At 43.7% G+C, this 16,806-nt stretch overlaps 1 protein-coding gene across 1 annotated transcript in view; it reads left to right on the top strand.

Annotated features, from left to right (window-relative positions):
- RTN1 (reticulon 1) overlaps nt 1-16,806 on the top strand; it is a 243,797-nt gene that overhangs the window by 106,446 nt on the left and 120,545 nt on the right. The window contains exons 2-3 of the mRNA XM_082617434.1: nt 2,159-2,929; nt 12,831-13,580. Coding sequence (XP_082473560.1) covers nt 2,159-2,929; nt 12,831-13,580 — 1,521 coding nt within the window. The remainder of the gene's footprint in view (nt 1-2,158; nt 2,930-12,830; nt 13,581-16,806) is intronic.

The following is a 16,806-nucleotide window of genomic DNA, read 5'->3' as shown; positions in this document are numbered from 1 at the left end:
ATTGAGTTTGTTTTTGTTTTTGTCTAACTTGAAAAATGGGGCTGCCATATACAAAGGAAGTATAACTAGAAGACTAGCTGAAATGTACAGATTTAAACTGGCCTGTTGCTCACAAAATTAGGCTACTTGCTGAATAAAGTGAACGTCACTAGCAATTTAGGGGTATGTTCCAACCTGTCTTCTCACACATTGTGTTATTTATGCTCTATTCTAAACTTCAAAATTACCTTCTTTAATTTTGCAAATGTTTACTGAGTACCTACCATGTGCCTGGCCCTGTTCTAGGTTTTGGGCTACATTAATGAACAAAATAGTCAAACATTCCTGCCCTCATGGAACATACCTAGCAAGTGGGGGGGAGGCAGTCATTAAATAAGTAATGAATAAATAAGTTAATTATATGGTATACTAGAAGGAGATAAGTGCTACAGGAAAAAGAAAAAGTAGAGAAAAGTAGGAAGGGTCAGAGTTGCTTGGGAGTGTAGGGTGAGTTGTAGTTTGAGATAGAGCGGTCAGGGTCGCCTTCCTTAAGAAGGTGACATTTGAGGAAGACTTGGTGGTGAGTGGATTAGGTTTGCAGGTAAAAGGCAGGTATCTGGATGAAGAGAATTCCTAGGAAAGAAAGCAGCTCCTGCAATGGTGCTGAGGCAGAAGAGTGCTAGAAGTGAAGAGGCTCTGTGCTTTTCCATTTCCCTTAGACTAACAGTGGCTCATGTAACCAAGGAGAAAGCTAGGAAAAGAAAATAGCTAAGTTTATTTGTAATAAAACTGATTCAAAATTACTTAAAAAAAAAAAAACTTCACAAACTGATTTAAGGAGGTACAAAGGGCACTAGGTGAGGTTTTCTGACTTCTAGACTGCTTGGGTCTGAATCCTGACTGCCACTTCCTGCCTGTGCGATCTTTGGTGTGTCATTCAGCCCTTCTGTTCCTCAGTTTCCTCATCTGTTGAATGAGGCTAATTATAGTACCTATCTTCTAGGATTGCTTTGATGATTAAATGAGTCAATATTAATAAAAAGCTTGGTACTCTGTCTGACACATAGCAAGATTCAAATATTAGCTATTAATATTATTATGTTACTGTTACTACCTTTGTTACTTTTATGAGTTGGTGCCCTAATCTGGAATATTCTTTGAGTGTGTCTTAAGGGCTGAATGTGTGTGTATGTGTGATCTCTTGAGAGTGTGGGGCTTAATTTAAATAATTAGTTTGAAAGAATTAGGTAAAATCCTGCTGCTTAGCACATGATACGGCCTCAATGAATGTTAGTTTTCTTCCCCTCTGGCAGTATTTTACAGCACAGAAAAATAATAAAGGGTTTCCTTCTTCTTGCTATTAATGAATTTTTTGGCTTATTTATGGATAAAATGAAGGCCTGGTGAAAGCATTCTATAGACGCAAACTTGGAAACTTACTTTGCTCTTAGAAACCCACCAAGAAATTCCCAGTGGGTCATTTTGAATATCATTGGAAGGCAAAGGGTGGGTAGTAGTGGGGAATTGAAAAGAAAAACAAAATGAGAGGAAAACTGAAGAAAGAGGGAAACACTCCTTTAAGGTGATACCACTTTGGGATGAGGCCACCAGAAAACTGGGAGTTTGTTTCTCTGAGGACCTTTAGCAAGAGAAGGGATGGCATCAATCCAGGTAGGGCAGGAGTCCTTGAATGGAAGGGCTGGACCAAAGAGGGTTCTTGAGCCTTCTCCCAGCTTGTTGAGTCTCCAAGAGCAACCATTCTCCCTAGTGGACTATCCTATTGTTGTATTTACACACCTGAATTTGCCTATATTTCCACCTCTGTTCAAAGAGTCGTTAGTACTTTAGATACAAAGAAGGCTTCTGTTGAATAATACCAAGTAAGAATCAGTCACTGTATATTGAAGTACCAGATGTTGAGAATCAACTTTCTAGTCTTCTGGGGTCTGTCCCCAACATCTCTGGATGTGGCAGCTTATGTGGTCTGCTGCCAGAAAAATACCAGTGCTTGGGGCTATCAGGGAGACAAGGCAAAGCAACATGAGAGTGGTCCGAAGGAACTCTGAGGTCTTGAGGAGAAAGGATGCTGTGTCTGCACGGGCCAGGGTGGGTGGTGGGTTAGGCTGGAGAGAGAACTGGTGCCAGACCCCTCACTGTCTGCTGCTGTTTTGATTCACAGGTGCTGCAGATGTTTCCAGGGCCATGGATCATACCTTTTCAACAGCAGCAAAAGATGGGGAAGGAGTGTGTTACACATCTCTGATTTCTGACATCTGTTACCCACCTCGGGAGGATTCTACATACTTCACTGGAATTCTTCAGAAGGAAAACAGCCACATCACCACTTCAGAGAGCCCTGAGGAGTTGCGTACCCCCGGGCCCTCCTTACCAGATGTGCCTGGGACGGAGCCTCGTGGCTTATTTAGTTCTGATTCTGGAATAGAAATGACTCCTGCAGAGTCCACTGAAGTGAGCAAGATCTTAGCAGACCCCCTGGACCAGATGAAAGCAGAAGCCTATAAATACATTGACATAACTAGGCCAGAGGAGGTGAAATATCAGGAGCAACGTCACCCCAAGTTGGAAGAGAAAGACTCGGACTTTAAGAAGGACACTGACATCTCAGCAAAATCCGAAGAGGCCCGTGAAGCAGAGAAACCATCTCCTGTGGAGGGAAAAATCCTCAAGGACCATTTATTTGAAGAATCAACGTTTGAACCATATGTAGACGATATCTCTGAAGAACAGCACAGTGCTCCCCTGATCACTGCCCCTGTCAGAATCACGCTGACTGAGATCGAACCTTCTGTTGAAACTGCTACCCCAGAGAAGACCCCCGAGAAGCAAGGTATCTGCCTGAAGCCAAGTCCTGACACAGTCCCCACAGTCACCGTCTCAGAGCCTGAAGATGACAGCCCAGGATCCGTCACTCCTCCGTCTTCTGGAACAGGTAAGGCAACGGGTGTTCCCTGCCTTGGGAAAACCCAGCATATGGAAATCTGAACATTAAGGAGTGAAGATTTGCATTCAAAATACTTAAATCTCAATTTAACTGATTTAATTAGCATATAACTTTTTCAATCTTGTGCCCATTATGCAAAGGTTGACATCTGGGATTTTTTAGAGTCCTGTCAGATTTGCTTTGTAAAATATTTCTTTCTTCATTTGAGGGGAGAGGTAAAGATGACACACTGGGGCCATTAAAATCCTCCTATGGCTTTACTCTTCAGAGCAGAGAAGGAGATGCTGCCGGCTTCTAGGTTAGCTCTCCTCCCTGACCTCTGGGCATCGTGGAGAGTACCTTGACTGTTCTTCCCAGACCAGGTGGGCCACCTTGGACAGAGCATTTAACATTCCTGGCCCCAACTCTAAGTCTGAACAATGAAGGGGGGTAGGGTAGAGGTTAGAGTCTTTTTTCTGTGGGGGGGGAATGGGCAGTGACAGGAAACCTAAACAAAGGGTACTCCTCCCCTCCCCCTTTAATCTCAGCACATCATTTTCATCTTTTTAGTTTATTGAAGTTCTGCATACAATTTTATTTTTTAAACTAAAGATCCTATTTGGTTAGAATAAAAAAAGTTCAGAATTCACTAGCCTATGATGTTTTTCAACCTGAGCCTTCTACTCTGACTCAAGGCAGGGTGTTGTTAAACCACATCGAAACCCCTCTCAAACACAAAGGGGACCTCCCATACCCTAATGAAAGGCCAGAGTGGTAGCTAGAGCTTCCCCATCCCACCCTGTGCCACCATCCTGGGTAGTAGAAGTGGAGCCTTTGTATCTCCATCGCTCTCAGATGCTCATGAGGCATCAGGATGAAGAGGATAATGAGAGATCCTTGAATCGTCCCCTGCCTCCAGTGGCTGGAATTCTGACCCCACCCAAAAGAAATTTACAAACCTTTTTGATTTACAAAAAGCAATTTTCAAAAGAATAGATATAGGTATATGTATAACCGAATCACTTTGCTGTACACCTGAAACTAACACAACACTGTTAACTACACTCCAATATAAAATAAAAAGTTTTAAAAAAAGCAATTTTCAGCACCTCAGGTGAAAGAGCTTCTACTGAACTCTTAAAACAGATTTAAACCCTTACAATTAGGAGTGACTGCTCTAAATCCTGATGATGCAGTAAGTCCAAGTGTTAGAACAGAGAGGATTTAATGGAAGTCCCTCCTGTCTTATTTCCCTAAAGATTTTAGCATCAATTCCTCCCCTCCCCCGCCTTACCTCAGACTCATTCAGCTGTAAACTCACTGCACCAAGTTCCTGATTTTCAAATTCATTCATTCAGTCAACACACACTTTTCTTTGGGTCAGGCATTTGAATAGGCACTGGTGATGCTGGAGTTGAAAAGCAAACAAAAAGCAGTCCCTGCCTTCCAGTGGGACAGATGACCAGGGAAATAGTCACACTCCAGCGTGACTTATCCCAGCTGACAGCAGGAGGTAGGGACATATCTGAGTCTCAAAGCCTCCTTGTGGTTTTTCTGGCAATGCATGTAAAACCCTTCGATTATCCCATGACATAAAGATGCTGACACTCTGAAGATATAAACTACGTTATAAGCTGTGTTTACAGAGCTCCAGGGTTGTCTGGTGGTCAGTACAGAAGAACTTTGGCCAGTCTTCAGGAAGAGTGAAATGACCCCATACGTTTTGGTCCATTTATTATATGACACATGCCTCATGAGAAAATTACAGTTTACAAAGCTGATGGTAAAGACTTGATACAGGATTCATTAATTGGGAGGGAATTTTTTTTTTCTTCAGTAGTCATGACTCACTGGGGTTTGGGAGCATCATCAAGAGAAGACAAAGTCGGATTTGGCTCTCATGATCTTGGAGTTTTATGATCTGTTGGTGGCCATTTGACAGCAAGGGGTTAGGGCAGTGGTTTTCTCTGCAATTGTTTCAAATAAACATTCTAAGTAAGGTTTATTCCAGAAAGAGAAAGTCCCCTGTCCCATTACACAATTATCTCCCATGTTCAGCTCCTCTCTCCACACACATCCCACACCAATAACACCTGAGTCATATGAGAACACGTAAGAATAAAATTAATAGGAGAGATAGGAGGACTCGGTTTGTCATTGAGGCTTTTCTCCTTGTCTTTTTTATCCCAAGAGGTTACCCTAACCCCCTCCCCATCTTGTGAGCCCCTAGTACCATGTGACACTGTGCCCATAGACACTGGAGGATTTGGGCTTTATTACATCTGTTGGGTCTTGATTCACTCTGCCATTTCCTGTGCTGACAGGTAAGACAAACAAAGAATTACATGTAATCCTACATAGAAACTGAGGAAAAGGAAAGCATCCTAAAGAAAAGGAGTTCAGTTTTTCATTGTTTAATAAATAAGGAATTATCAACTGACTCTGGGGAATAATCCTAATTATGTGAATTATGAATCAGAAGAAGATCTAATTTAGAACAGTTTTAGCCCCAGACCCTAAAGCTTAAGCAAGGAGTCTAATATACTTTCTTCAATTCCAATAGATTATTACATTTTGTAACTTTCTCCAACATACTTAATTATTTTCATCATATTAAATAATATACCATGAAGTACGGAGGTAAAAATTCTTACAGCTTAAATATTGAAAGTTTCTTCTAAGCAAAGATCAGTCATGAATACAAGTGAAGTATTTTAGGAAAATATAGTAAGTGCCCTGATGCACCAGACCACTGGCCCATCGGCAGCATGTTGTTTCTGACACAAACACCTAGAAGGATATTATGGTGGTCATGGATGTTCTTTGAGGTGTTATCCTCAGAAAGGACAATAATCAAGAGGCCATCATAAAACCACACCAGCCTCCCTTAAAAAGAAATAAGCAATAAAAAGTAAATCAGTTTAAACTCTGAAAACTACTGTTGCTATTTCCTTGCATTGATGAGGTCTGTGATTCTCCTACCCATTTTGAAAATTTATTCTTTTATTCAGAAATACTTATTGAGTGACTTCAGTGTGTCAGACATGTGCTGGGCACCAGAGAACAGTGAAGATGTGTAAAGTCCCTGCCCTCATGGAGCTTACTTGCTAGTGGGAGAAGTCAATCAAAGGAAGCACATAAATAAATAAATAGTGTAATTTCATGGAGTGTGAATACTGTGAAGAGTGATAGAATGTTGGGTGTGAGAGGGTCAAGGATGGCCTCGCTGAGGTGACATGTGATCTGAGATTTGAATGAGAAGAAGCTCACAGTTCAGAGAGGGGTTAAGAGGGGCCCCAGGTGCAGAGGACAACTAATACACAGGCCCCAAGGCTGTATTATTTGGGAACTGAAAGATGGTCGAAAGGAGCAGGGGAGGAGTATGGCATAGAACAGAATTGGAGAGGTAGACAGGGCCCCGATCATCAGGGCTTCACATGCGAGGATAAAGAATTTGAATTTTGTTCCAAATGCAATGGGAAAGCATTGGAGGGTTTTAATCTGGGAAGTGATGCCATTCATTCATTCATCCTTTCACTTAACGAATATGTATTGACCATTTACTCCATACCAGGTATTGCTCCATCACTGCTGGGGATACAGTGGTGAAACATAACAAGGTTCCTGCATGCATGGAGTTTGCGTTCTAATTGAGAAGACTTACATACAAATAAATAATAATGTAATATCAGGTCGTTATAATGGTTACGAAGAAAAATAAAGCAAGATAGGATGTAAGAGGGTGATGGGGTGGCCATGAGGAAACACGTTTCCATGCTGATGGTTTTCAGCAGAGACCTGAATGGGGTGAGAGAGCAAGCCATATAGACACCTGAGGAAGAAATGCCAGGCTGAGGAGACAGCCGGTGCAGAGGCCCAGAGCTGGGAATGTCCTGTGTGTTCCAGGAGCAGCTAGAAGGTCAGTGTGGCTGCAGTGGGGAGAAGGAAGGGAAGAGCTGCAGCATCAGATTTGTGTTTTCAAAAGATCCTTCTGGAAGATGAGTGGAGAATGAGCCGGGAGCAAAGGGGAGGCCTGAATGACAGCATTGTTCATCATTGTTCACTGGCATCTGCGACTTGGTAGACTGGCCCATGTTCACCTTCCATTTTATCAATCTGAATTATATCATTCATAATTAGCAGCAGCAGCAAACACATCTCCCCATGTGGGGTGGTTCTAACTTTCTCAGTTTCTATATTCTATTTAATTATTTTCAATGACTGTTTCTAGCTTTGCTGTGTCAGACCTGACACATAACTAGTGTCTTAGCTAGAGGCCCATAAGTTTTTAACAAGGGTAGGAAAACCTCTGTTTTGTTCTAAATTTTCTCCTGATTCCTCCTAGCACTTTGTTAAACTTTTACTTCACTTTAAGAATGGAGGGCAATGTCTACACTATACACTGAGTCCCCTTTCGCTCATAATAAAGATGATTTTTTTTTAAGTAGTACTTTTACTTACCCAAGGTGAAACTTATCAGGCCCTTTCCTCCCACCCCACAGCTGTCTGATACCATCCTTACTCTTGAGTAAATAAAGCAATATCCTGGAGCCTTCCTTTCTGAATGCTCTAACACAGTGGTTTTCAGCTAGAGGTAGGGTTACCGGATAAAAATACCAATATTTCATGGGACATACTTATACTAAAAAAATTCATTGTTTATCAGAGATTCCTATTTAACTGGGTATCCTGTATTTTTATTTGCTAAATCTGCCATCCCTAACTGGAGGTAATCTTTAGAATCACCCTTAGAGTTACAAAATGCAGATGCCTGGGCCCCATTCAGACTTACTTCTACTAAGTCCAAATCTCTGAGGCCAGTTTTGAGCCATACACCTGATTAAGAACCACTGTTCTAAAGATCTGAGGTAGTCCTCACATGAGCTCTGTTTGTTGCGTGCCTCCTGTGTGCCAGGCATTGCACTAGGTGCTGGGGATATGATAGTGAACAAACACCTTGGCTGCCCTTTGCCCTCATGATGCTTTCAGTCTGGGGTCAGGGAGGGGCGGGGAGGGTGAAGAGACGGATGTTAATGAAATCATCACATACACATACAGAGCCACCCAGGGGCACCCGGTTGTGCAGAATGAGTGGGTACCACCCTGTCTCCTGAATGATGCAGCATCAGGCCGGTTTGCACACGAGGCAGGCTACCCTGCAGGGTCGCCTGTGGTCCTCTTAGCCCAAGAGCCTGCCTGCCTGCTTCGTGGTCTCCTAGGAATGTTGTACCAGTAGGAGTTTGGTCAGTCTTAGCAGTTTGTATGGTTAGACAGAGGCTGCCAGCATGAGAAATTGGAAGGATGTGTGCTATGGAAAGGGATGAAATATCCAGGATGAGAACTTTCTTCCCCTGGCCCATCAAAACAGCTCACTGTTCTGACTTCCATGTTTCTGAGTATGGAATTCCTATTCATTCTACTCACCCAGGCTCACTGTTTCTGAGTGATCTTTGACCCTCCCCATTTCTTTCTCACCTACCACATGAAGCAGACCCCAAGTCTATGCTTTCTCTCTCTTCAGTGTCTCTTGAATTATCCTTTCTTTTCCATCCCTATGACCACTACAACTCATTAGGTTGTCATAATTCCTCCCCTTGACTATTGCAGTATCCTCTTAATGGGTCATCCTCCTTTTATTCTTTCTTTCCTAAGTTCATCCTAACCCTTCTGGGACCCACCAGTGCCTTCCTGATAAAATATTGACTTTTAAACTAGCTTCCAGGCCTTTCTATGATCAGGGATCTGCTTAACTTTCCAGTCATACGTGGTCTTTTGTGACTGGCTTATTTCACTTAGCATACTGTTTTCAGGGTTTAGCCATGTTGTAGCATGTATCAGTATTTCATTCCTTTTTATGGCCAAATAATATTCCAGTGTACAGATATACAAGATTTTACTTATTCATTCATTAATTAATGGACATTGGGTTGTTTTGCTTTTTTGACAGTTATGGATAATGCTATTATGAACACTGTGTACAAGTTTTTATATGGACATAGGTTTTCAGTTCTCTACTTATGAGTGGAATTTCTGGATCATATGGTAACTCTGAATAGTTGAGCTGCCAGACTGTTTTCCAAAGCAACTCTACCATTTTTTATTCCCACCAACAGTGGATGAGAGTTTCTATTTCTCCACATCCTTTCCGCCACTTGTTACTCTCTGACTTTGTTATTCTAGCAATCCTAGTGAGTGTGAAGTGGTAACACACTGTGGTTTTGATTTGCACTTCTCTGGTGAATTATGATGTTGAGCATATTTTCATATGCTTTTTTGTCACGTGTAAATATTCTTTGGAGAAATGTCTGTTCAAACCCTTTGCCTGTTTTTTTTTTTTGTTTTTGTTTTTGTTTTTGCGGTATGTGGGCCTCTCACTGTTGTGGCCTCTCCCGTTGCGGAGCACAGGCTCCGGACGCGCAGGCCCAACGGCCATGGCTCACGGGCCCAGCCGCTCCGCGGCACGTGGGACCCTCCCAGACCGGGGCACGAACCCGCGTCCCCTGCATCGGCAGGCGGACTCCCAACCACTGCACCACCAGGGAAGCCCCTTTGCCTGTTTTTAAACTGGATTATTTGTCTTTTTATAACTGAGTTGTAATAATTTTTAACATATTCTAGATACAAGTCTCTTATAAGATATATGATTTGTAAAATTTTCTCCCATTCTGTGGATTGTCCTTCTACGTTCTTGATGTTGTCCTCTAAAGCACAGAAGTGTTTAATTTGGATGAATTCCAAGTTGTGTATTTTTATTTTGTCGTTTATGTTTTTGGTGTCATGTCTAAGAAGCCACTGTCTAATCCAGGGTCATGAAGATTCATTTCTGTGTTTTCTTCTGGAGTTTCTGGTTTTAGCTCTTATATTTAGGTTGGATCCATGTGGAGTTAATTTTTACATATGACATGAGGTAGGGGTCCAGCTTCATTCTTTTGTATGTGGTTATGCAGCTCACTTTTCCTCTTCGTCTCATTCTCCAAAATGTAATTTTCCCTATCTGAGACCCCACCCCCTTTTTGAACAGATGTAGCATGATATAGTGAGAAACACATGGAACATAAAGACTTGAGTTCAAATTTAAGCCGAGTCATTTCTAGCCACATGGCTATATCATTCAGGGTCCTGTAAGGAAACAAAGTGACACACTCAAAGGTTGTAACTGAAGAGGGTTTAAAGAGGTAGCTATTTACAAATGTGTAAAGACAGTTAAGAGAACAAACAAAAGATGGTAAAGCACTCAAGGACTGGCAATATTAAGGATCTATTAGCACCCCTGGACCCAAAGGAGGAAGGGGAGGGAACAGCGTTCCCAAAGCCTGCCAAGACCTGGAGCTTCAGAAGCAGCAACAGGTATAAATACCCTAACATTTCTCTCCACCCCCTCCTCCTATGATTTCTGTTGGCTGAAAACAACCAGAAACTAGAGGGGAAGGAATTCCAGGTAATGCCTTCTATGTAGGTCAGCCTCTCAGAACAGAGAACAGGGCAGAGAAAGATGGGAATAAATCCAAGGGGGCAAAGATAGAAAAACCAGTACAGTGACCTTGGACAAGTCACTTAACCTACTGCCTCTAGACTCAAAGCCCCATATGTGAAGTGCCTCTATCCCAGCAGCTGCTCTACAAGTGGAGCTGTGACGATGTAGCCACTGATAGTGCTCTGGAAGTACAGGCTGTTCCTCCATTCACACTAGCCTCTACTCCCTATCTTCTTCCTCCTCCATCTGGCTTACCAGTGAGAATTAATGTAGCTTTTATACTTTTATGCTGCTTGTAATCATATCAAAGAACTATGTGCACGACTTATTACGGAACTAACTTCTATAAAAATAGAGTTTGGGATCATGCAGTAAATCTTTTTACACATAAATTGTGTGCAAGATAATGAGGATGTTGTTGTTTTAAGTTATTAAGAAAAACAACAGCATAGATCATATCACTTCTCTGCTCAAAACCCTCCAATGGCTTCTCATTTCTCTCAAAATAAAAGCCTGATGAGATCCTACATGATGACCCCCCTTCCCTGAATGCATTTTTTTTTTTTTTTTTTTTTGCTGTACACGGGCCTCTCACTGCTGTGGCCTCTCCCATTGCGGAGCGCAGGCTCCGGACGCACAGGCTCAGCGGCCATGGCTCACAGGCCCAGCCGCTCCACAGCATGTGGGATCCTCCCAGACCGGGGCACGAGCCCGTGTCCCCTGCATCGGCAGGCAGACCCTCAACCACTGCGCCACCAGGGAAGCCCCCTGAATGCATTTGACCTCTTTTCCTATTATTCTCCCCCTTATTCACTTTGCCCCAGACATAACTGCCTCCTTGTGATATCTATAAATCATTGCGGCTCCCACCTCCAGGCCTTTGTACTATCTGTTCCCTCTGCTTGGCATGCTTTTCATCTGGATATCTTCTTGAATCACTGACTCACCTTCTCAAGTGTTGAATATCGGTTTCCTTCTCAGTAAGGCCTACCTTGACTACCCTATTTAAAATTGCAAACTCATCCCCACCCTGTCACAGCCCTCCTGATCCCATTACCCTACTCTACTTTTTTTATTTCCATAGCACTTAACATCTTCTAACATACTATATACTTTAATTATTTATTACATGTATTGTTTGTGTATTGTGTTCTCCTCCCACTAGAATATAAGCAGAGATTTTGTTTCCTGTTTCATTCACTAATACATCCCAAGTGCCTATAAGAGTGATGACACATAGTAGGTTCTCAGTAAATAACAGATGAATGAATGATACATGGATAAAGGATAAAATCAATTCAGCTTTATAGAGAATTAGACAAATCTAAAATGTTTTATCCATTGGGGTTCTCTCACAGTCCTAAATTGACAGATTGCTTAGCCATAGATAGTCTACCTCTTACCCCTCCTATATCCCTCCCAGTGACCTCAAAGCTTTGGAGAAATGACAAGTGGTTCTTGCTTACAAAAGGGCCAGAAATCACTGTCTAGAATATTCTGAAATAAGGCCCTGCTGCATGGGCAAGGGGAAAACCAAGCTCCTGAAAATTGTTGTCATGGTGATCCCAGGTAATTTCAACTAAGATAGAAATATCAGTAAGATTGCTGGTGAGGTTTGGGGGCCGTCTGGATAAACATCAGACAGAAGGCAGGCACTCACCCAGTAGACAGGGGTTGACTCTTGGGTTTTGTTCTTCTCAAGAGGAAGTGAAGAGATGAAGAAGAATGACAGTGGGCTCCACCATTAGAAGCCCTGTGGGGTTGTGCAGTATGGTAATCTGCACAGCCTGCTTGGTGGAATTGGCAAAAACTATTATATTGCTCCACTTTGTTACAGTTTTCACTAAAAAAAGAGTAAAAGTATTGATTCTTATGGGAAATGTAAAGCTTAGAAGTCAAGTTGTATACAAGGATCCAAATTAGCTTTCTTTGTCTTATTGAAGTAGGGAATATGAACAGAAACAGACAAGGAATAATGGATGATTTCAGATTTGTTGACATTGGTGGGCCAAATTAGAGAGTTATATACATTGCATTATCTAATGAAATCTGTGAAACTGGAAAACTCTCTTCAGAGAATAGATTAGAAATCAAAACCATGACTTCTAGAATCTCCCACATTGGAACAGAAAAACCAACGAGGTGCTAACGCTAAGAAATTGCTGGGTCATTTTTAAAAATAGCTAGATTAAGATAGATAGGTATATCAAACACTGATTAACTGGGCCATAACAGTAATTAGCCTCTTAGTTCAGGTGGCCTGTCTTTCCAGCATAGCCCTGGAAACAGACTATTTTTGTGCTAATGAGATATGTATTTTTTAAGCAACGAGAAAATACCTCCCCTAATGGAATTTTGTTTTATTTCTTCTTTTTCTGTCCATCTGTATGTCCTTGTGTGTGCTTTTTGGCTCTTCTTCGCTCTGTGGGACGACAGAACCATCTGCTGCAGAATCCCAGGGGAAATGCAGCATCTCCGAGGATGAGCTGATCACTGCCATTAAGGAAGCAAAGGGGTTGTCCTTCGAAACAACGGAGAGTCCACGGCCAGCGGGCCAGGTGGCCGACAGGCCGGAGGCCAAGGCCAGGTCCGGGCTGCCCACCATCCCTAGCCCCCTGGACCACGAGGCCAGCAGCGCGGAGTCGGGGGACTCGGAGATCGAGTTGGTGTCCGAGGACCCGCTGGCCGCCGAGGACGCTCTGCCCTCGGGCTACGTGACCTTTGGTCATGTGGGCGGCCCGCCGCCGTCGCCGGCCTCTCCGTCCATCCAGTACAGCATCCTGAGGGAGGAGCGCGAGGCTGAGCTGGACAGCGAGCTCATCATCGAGTCGTGTGACGCCTCCTCTGCCTCGGAGGAGAGTCCCAAACGGGAGCAGGACTCGCCGCCGATGAAGCCGGGCGCCCTGGACGCCATCCGGGAGGAGCCGGGCGCCCGGGCCGAGGAGCGCGCCCACAGCCGGCAGGGCGTGGCGGAGCCAGGGCCCTTCCTCAAATTCCCTTCGGCCGCCCCCCAAGTCTGCTCCGAGCTGCCCTCTGGAGATGGAGCCCCTGCGCCCGAGGGGCCCCCAGTGCCGCGGACACCTGTGGAAGCAGCGAGTTACGACCAAAGCTTCCAGGCCACAAAGGGCCCTGGGCCTCGGGGTCCAGGCGTCGCGCCCCCTCGGCTGTTTCTCAATAAGCAACAAGGTAAAGTGACAGCTTTCTTGATTGAAGTAGGTTGTCTGCTTACTGTTCTCCCCTGGGTGCTCTGAGGTGTTCAGCAGAGGGAGGTGGTTCTGCCTTAGCCCTGTAGTCACATCCTAGCTGGTCAAACAATCGACCGGAGAACAATTCTGAGGGGGGTGGGGAGGAGATGAGAGGATTCAGATTCGCAGCTGGGGCTTCCATGGAAGAAACACGTGCTCCGAGCTGCGCTGGGCTGGCTAAACCAGAGCATCTCCAATAATGAGCGGTTTTGTGTACATTCCAAGATCTCCTGAATGGAGTGAATGTGTCCCTCCTTTCGTTCCAGGGCTGGGTTTCCTCACTTGGGAAGGGATGGGGTTTTATTATTGTCCAGTCTCATTTCCAGTTTCCCACCCCCTCGGTGATGGGGCGTTATTGTCCAGTCTCATTTCCAGTTTCCCACCCCCTCGGTGATGGGGCGTGGCTACAGTCCCTCTAGGTGCTGGAACCCACCATTAGCACTTCCATTTTGCCAAACTTGTTTCTTAAACGGGCCAAGAGCATCTCAGCGCCATCCTTTTTCTTACCAAAAAAACAAACAAAACAACAACAACGATGACAAAACCAGCAAGGAATTTGGGCCTTGATAAGGTTTTTGTGTCCCAGCTAGCCAGGAAAGACAGGGACCGGAGTTAGTCCCAGGGTTTCTCCTGTGCCTAAGCAAGGCCTAAGGTGACTAATTAATTTTAAAGTCACTTTTAACTTAGAATGATTTTAATCTGGCCATTATATTTTTCCTATGAGAAATCTTGAGTTGAATGAAGACTTCAAATGCAGAAAAAATGGAAGTCATTATTTTGTCTTCTAAGCACTCTTCCCCCCAAGTCATCCCCCACACCGGATTGCAGTTGTATAATGGAATTCAGGAAAGGAATGAAAAAGTCAGGTGAATAAATTAGGCCCTGCACAGTCTAGTTAATGGGCTACATTGAAGATAGACAATCTCTTCCCAGATGCTGGGCAGAAGAACATCCAGGTGGAACTTGGAAACAAACCCTAAAAGCACAACTCTGTTCAAGGTCCCCTCTTACCCATCTCCTCTGCTTTCTGTTTTTTTAGAACTATTTTGCCTTTTGGGGATAAATGATTCTGAGAGTACACCCTCCTTCCTGTTTATATGCTAACCTCAATGATGTTAGTAGCAGTTAAAGTGCCTCATCTAAAAATAGAGGACAAAAACTTTCTCATTATAGATTGGAAGCTGGCTTCTAAATTCTTTAAAATTAGCACATTGGAAAGGGGGAAACTGGAGGAATATAATAAAAAGATAACCCTGCTGCATGGTTGCTGGAGGCCTAGACATGTGGCGTCATGTTGGGGCTGATATAATTGACTCCTGATTTCCCAAATAACTTATCCATGAGAGTTTAAAGTGTATTTAGTGTGTGCAGTAGGGAGGCTATTCTGTGACAAACTTAACAGTAGGAATGTGTATTTGTTGGGTGAATATTAGAACTAATTTGGATTCTTTTGCTACCACTCTGACTGTGGTGGGAAAGGGCCCTGCAGCTTTCAGGGAGCTTTGGGAAACAACATTAGCCTGAACAACCTGCAGTTCCCTGTGGTCCTGAAGCAGGAGAGCTTGAGTCATTCGGAGTATAGTTTCATATCACTGTACTGTAACACGCATGTGTTTCCATTTTATCCCCTAACTAGTGTCCCCATAGTGAAATAGTCACCATGTGCACAGTGCTGCTCAAATATATTTATCCTCAAAAGTAAGTAAATCTGAAGGCTAATAAAGAGAAAATGGTATTGTGCAGGCCCATTTCCCTAATTAGTATATTTGAGAGACAAGTATGACAGCTGGAACTGACCGAGTGACCAGACATCCGATGAAGAGCTAAGGTGATGGAATACTACAGCTGTTAATGCAAAGGCTTCAGAGCATATTTTATGGCTGATTCTGGTGTCATTCTAATCTCTGTGCAAGTTGCCTCATACGGCTTGGACCCTCTGCTTCCAAGTTAGAAGTTAGAAAGGAGAAAGTGGCAGTCTTTTCAAACAGTTAAGGCGTGGCAGGGTGAATAGCCTCTGCTCTCCTCTGCACTGAGGGATCCTTTGAAATCCAGTCTCCCACCGAAACTCAGCGCTCAGCCTCATTATCTCTGAAGAGAGTCTAAAAGGCCCTGGGGCAGCCAAGCACTGAAGGTTCTGGGCAGATGACTCAGCGCTGCCAGCGGGTTATTGGAGCCCTTAGTCCTTCTGGTCTCCCTGCTCCATCTCAGCAGGTGGGAGGATCAGTGTTGACCAGCCACCGCCAGGCTGTTCTTAATCACTGTCAGTGGACAGTAGGATTGTGCTCAAGTCAAGTGTGACTTCCCTCAGCAGTGAGGTCAGGTCAGCTTCCTTGGTTTCCTGAAGGCTCTGGCAGTATAAATACATTCAGGTTTATGCATTTACAAGTATGCTCATCTCCCTGACTTTGGAGTTATTCTGCTGATGCTGGGCCAAGTTTTAGAAAGGCCCAGAAATATTTAGAATAAGGTTTGGCAAATATCTGACGGCATCATAGCACATACTGTCAAGGAACATCAGGCTTTACTGGTGTGCACGTGCACTAACAAGGTCTATTTTTGGACCTTTCTTACCTTTTGGAGACCTCTGCTGCTGTTTCACTGAAGACAAGATGTGATTCGTCATATTCCAGTTTCCCTTCTCTGTGCACCCCCTGAGCTCCTGCTACCCTGTCATTCTGCTTCCTCATAGCCTCTAGGATGGCTTATCATGAACATGATAGGATAGATAAGTTTTCATTGTTGCAAGGTTAACCCTGTTAGGAACATCTAAGTGAAAGCCAATTAAAAATTCTCAATAAAACACTAATACCCAGTGTGACTCATCAGGATGGGTGTGTGGTATTTCCAGACCTATTTTATTGCAGAATCTTTTATTAGAGTGTGCTGTAGGGTTCATCTTCTAGGGCACATTCTTTGGGAAATAGTGGTCTCTGGGTACTCACCTCCATTCCCTGCATTCTGATTACTTTTCCTTGCAATTCAAAAGCATAGTGTCAGACCAGCCATGTGGATATCATATGGGAGCCTGTTAGAAATGTCAGGGTCCTTCCCAGACCTGCCGAATTGGAATCTGCACCTTACCAAGGTCCCCTGGTGATTCCTATTCACACTGAAGCTTGAGAAGCAAATGTTTTAGACCATGGCAGTCAGCTTTCACATTCCAACCT

This window comes from Mesoplodon mirus (assembly GCF_964341445.2).
Source record: "Mesoplodon mirus genome assembly, chromosome: 4".
Classification (NCBI taxonomy): Eukaryota; Metazoa; Chordata; class Mammalia; order Artiodactyla; family Ziphiidae; genus Mesoplodon; species Mesoplodon mirus.
This window is presented reverse-complemented; position numbering and strand designations above follow the sequence as displayed.